Genomic DNA, 1096 nt, shown 5'->3' with positions numbered 1-1096 from the left:
GGGGTCTGAATACTTTCCGTACCCACTGTATATATATATGTATATCACTTTTTTTATTACATTTTTGTCGTGTTTGGTCATACGTTATTCGTTTTGTTTTTTAAATATCTATAGTTTTAACTTTTTTTTTTTTTTCTCCATTTTAGTTTTCGTTCATTTAGAGCTTCAGCTTAAACTAAATGAAAATGATAAACATTGCTTTGGCAACTTTTTATATTTTATTTTAATTATAGATTTTTTCAAGGTATAAGTTAATTATAATATGATTGATAACAAATAAATTATAATACACAATACATTAAACCAATAGCTGAAGGAAGGGTTTATTTAATGTGCAGAAGTACATGTACAAAGAACATTAGAGAAGACCAGGACTATCGGTCTTTGGGTGGATTTGGCTTTCTGCGTCTGGAGTGATACCTGTAGTGAAAACACAAACACAGACCAGTTCATTCAACTGAACCGAGGCAGAATGTGTTGTTTTTGTCCAGTAGAGAATGCAAACTCACTGTCCGACGGGGTACCAGCGGTGTTTGGTGGTGTAAAACATCTTACTGAGCTCCTCGATGGTCGGAGCCTGTTTGTTATTTAAAACCTCTTTACCGAGTCTGGCTTTGAGAACCTGCTCGTGCGTCTCTGCATGATCACTGACGACATCCGGCCTGACGATCGGCTACAGCAAACAAAGTGAGTGAGTGAGTGACGTGACATGACATGACATGTGGCCAAGTATGGTGACCCATACTCGGAATTAGTGCCCATCCTAAGTGCACACACACAGCAGTGAACACACACCCGGAGCAGTGGGCAGCCATTTATGTTGCGGCACCCGGGGAGCAGTTGGGGGTTTGGTGCCTTGCTCAAAGGCACCTCAGTCGTGGTATTGAAGGTGGGAGAGAGCACTGTACATTCACTGCAACCTTTGGGTTACGAGCCCGACTCTCTAACCATTAGGCCACGACACAGATAGACATAGACAGAGACACACACACACACACACACACACACACACACACTTCGGTCTGTTCTGCACTTTCACAAACCATCATACGCACCTGTGTGAACTCATAGGGTACGTCTTCTGTCGGATGATAAC

At 41.7% G+C, this 1096-nt stretch overlaps 1 protein-coding gene across 1 annotated transcript; it reads right to left on the bottom strand.

Moving 5' to 3' along the window:
- Positions 1 to 305: 305 nt before the first annotated feature.
- On the bottom strand, positions 306 to 1091 carry LOC107578261 (39S ribosomal protein L42, mitochondrial-like; the record flags this gene model as incomplete). Its single annotated transcript, XM_016264231.1, has 3 exons — positions 306 to 420; positions 510 to 673; positions 1056 to 1091. Coding segments are annotated over 3 exons (246 nt in total), but the record flags the coding sequence as incomplete, so codon positions are not given.
- Between the last annotated feature and the right edge of the window lie 5 nt (positions 1092 to 1096).

This window comes from Sinocyclocheilus grahami, unplaced genomic scaffold (genome assembly GCF_001515645.1).
Source record: "Sinocyclocheilus grahami isolate Dianchi unplaced genomic scaffold, SAMN03320097.WGS_v1.1 scaffold9474.1, whole genome shotgun sequence".
Lineage (NCBI taxonomy): Eukaryota > Metazoa > Chordata > Actinopteri > Cypriniformes > Cyprinidae > Sinocyclocheilus > Sinocyclocheilus grahami.
Note: the sequence above shows the minus strand (reverse complement) of the source record. Positions and strands in the feature narration are given on the sequence as shown.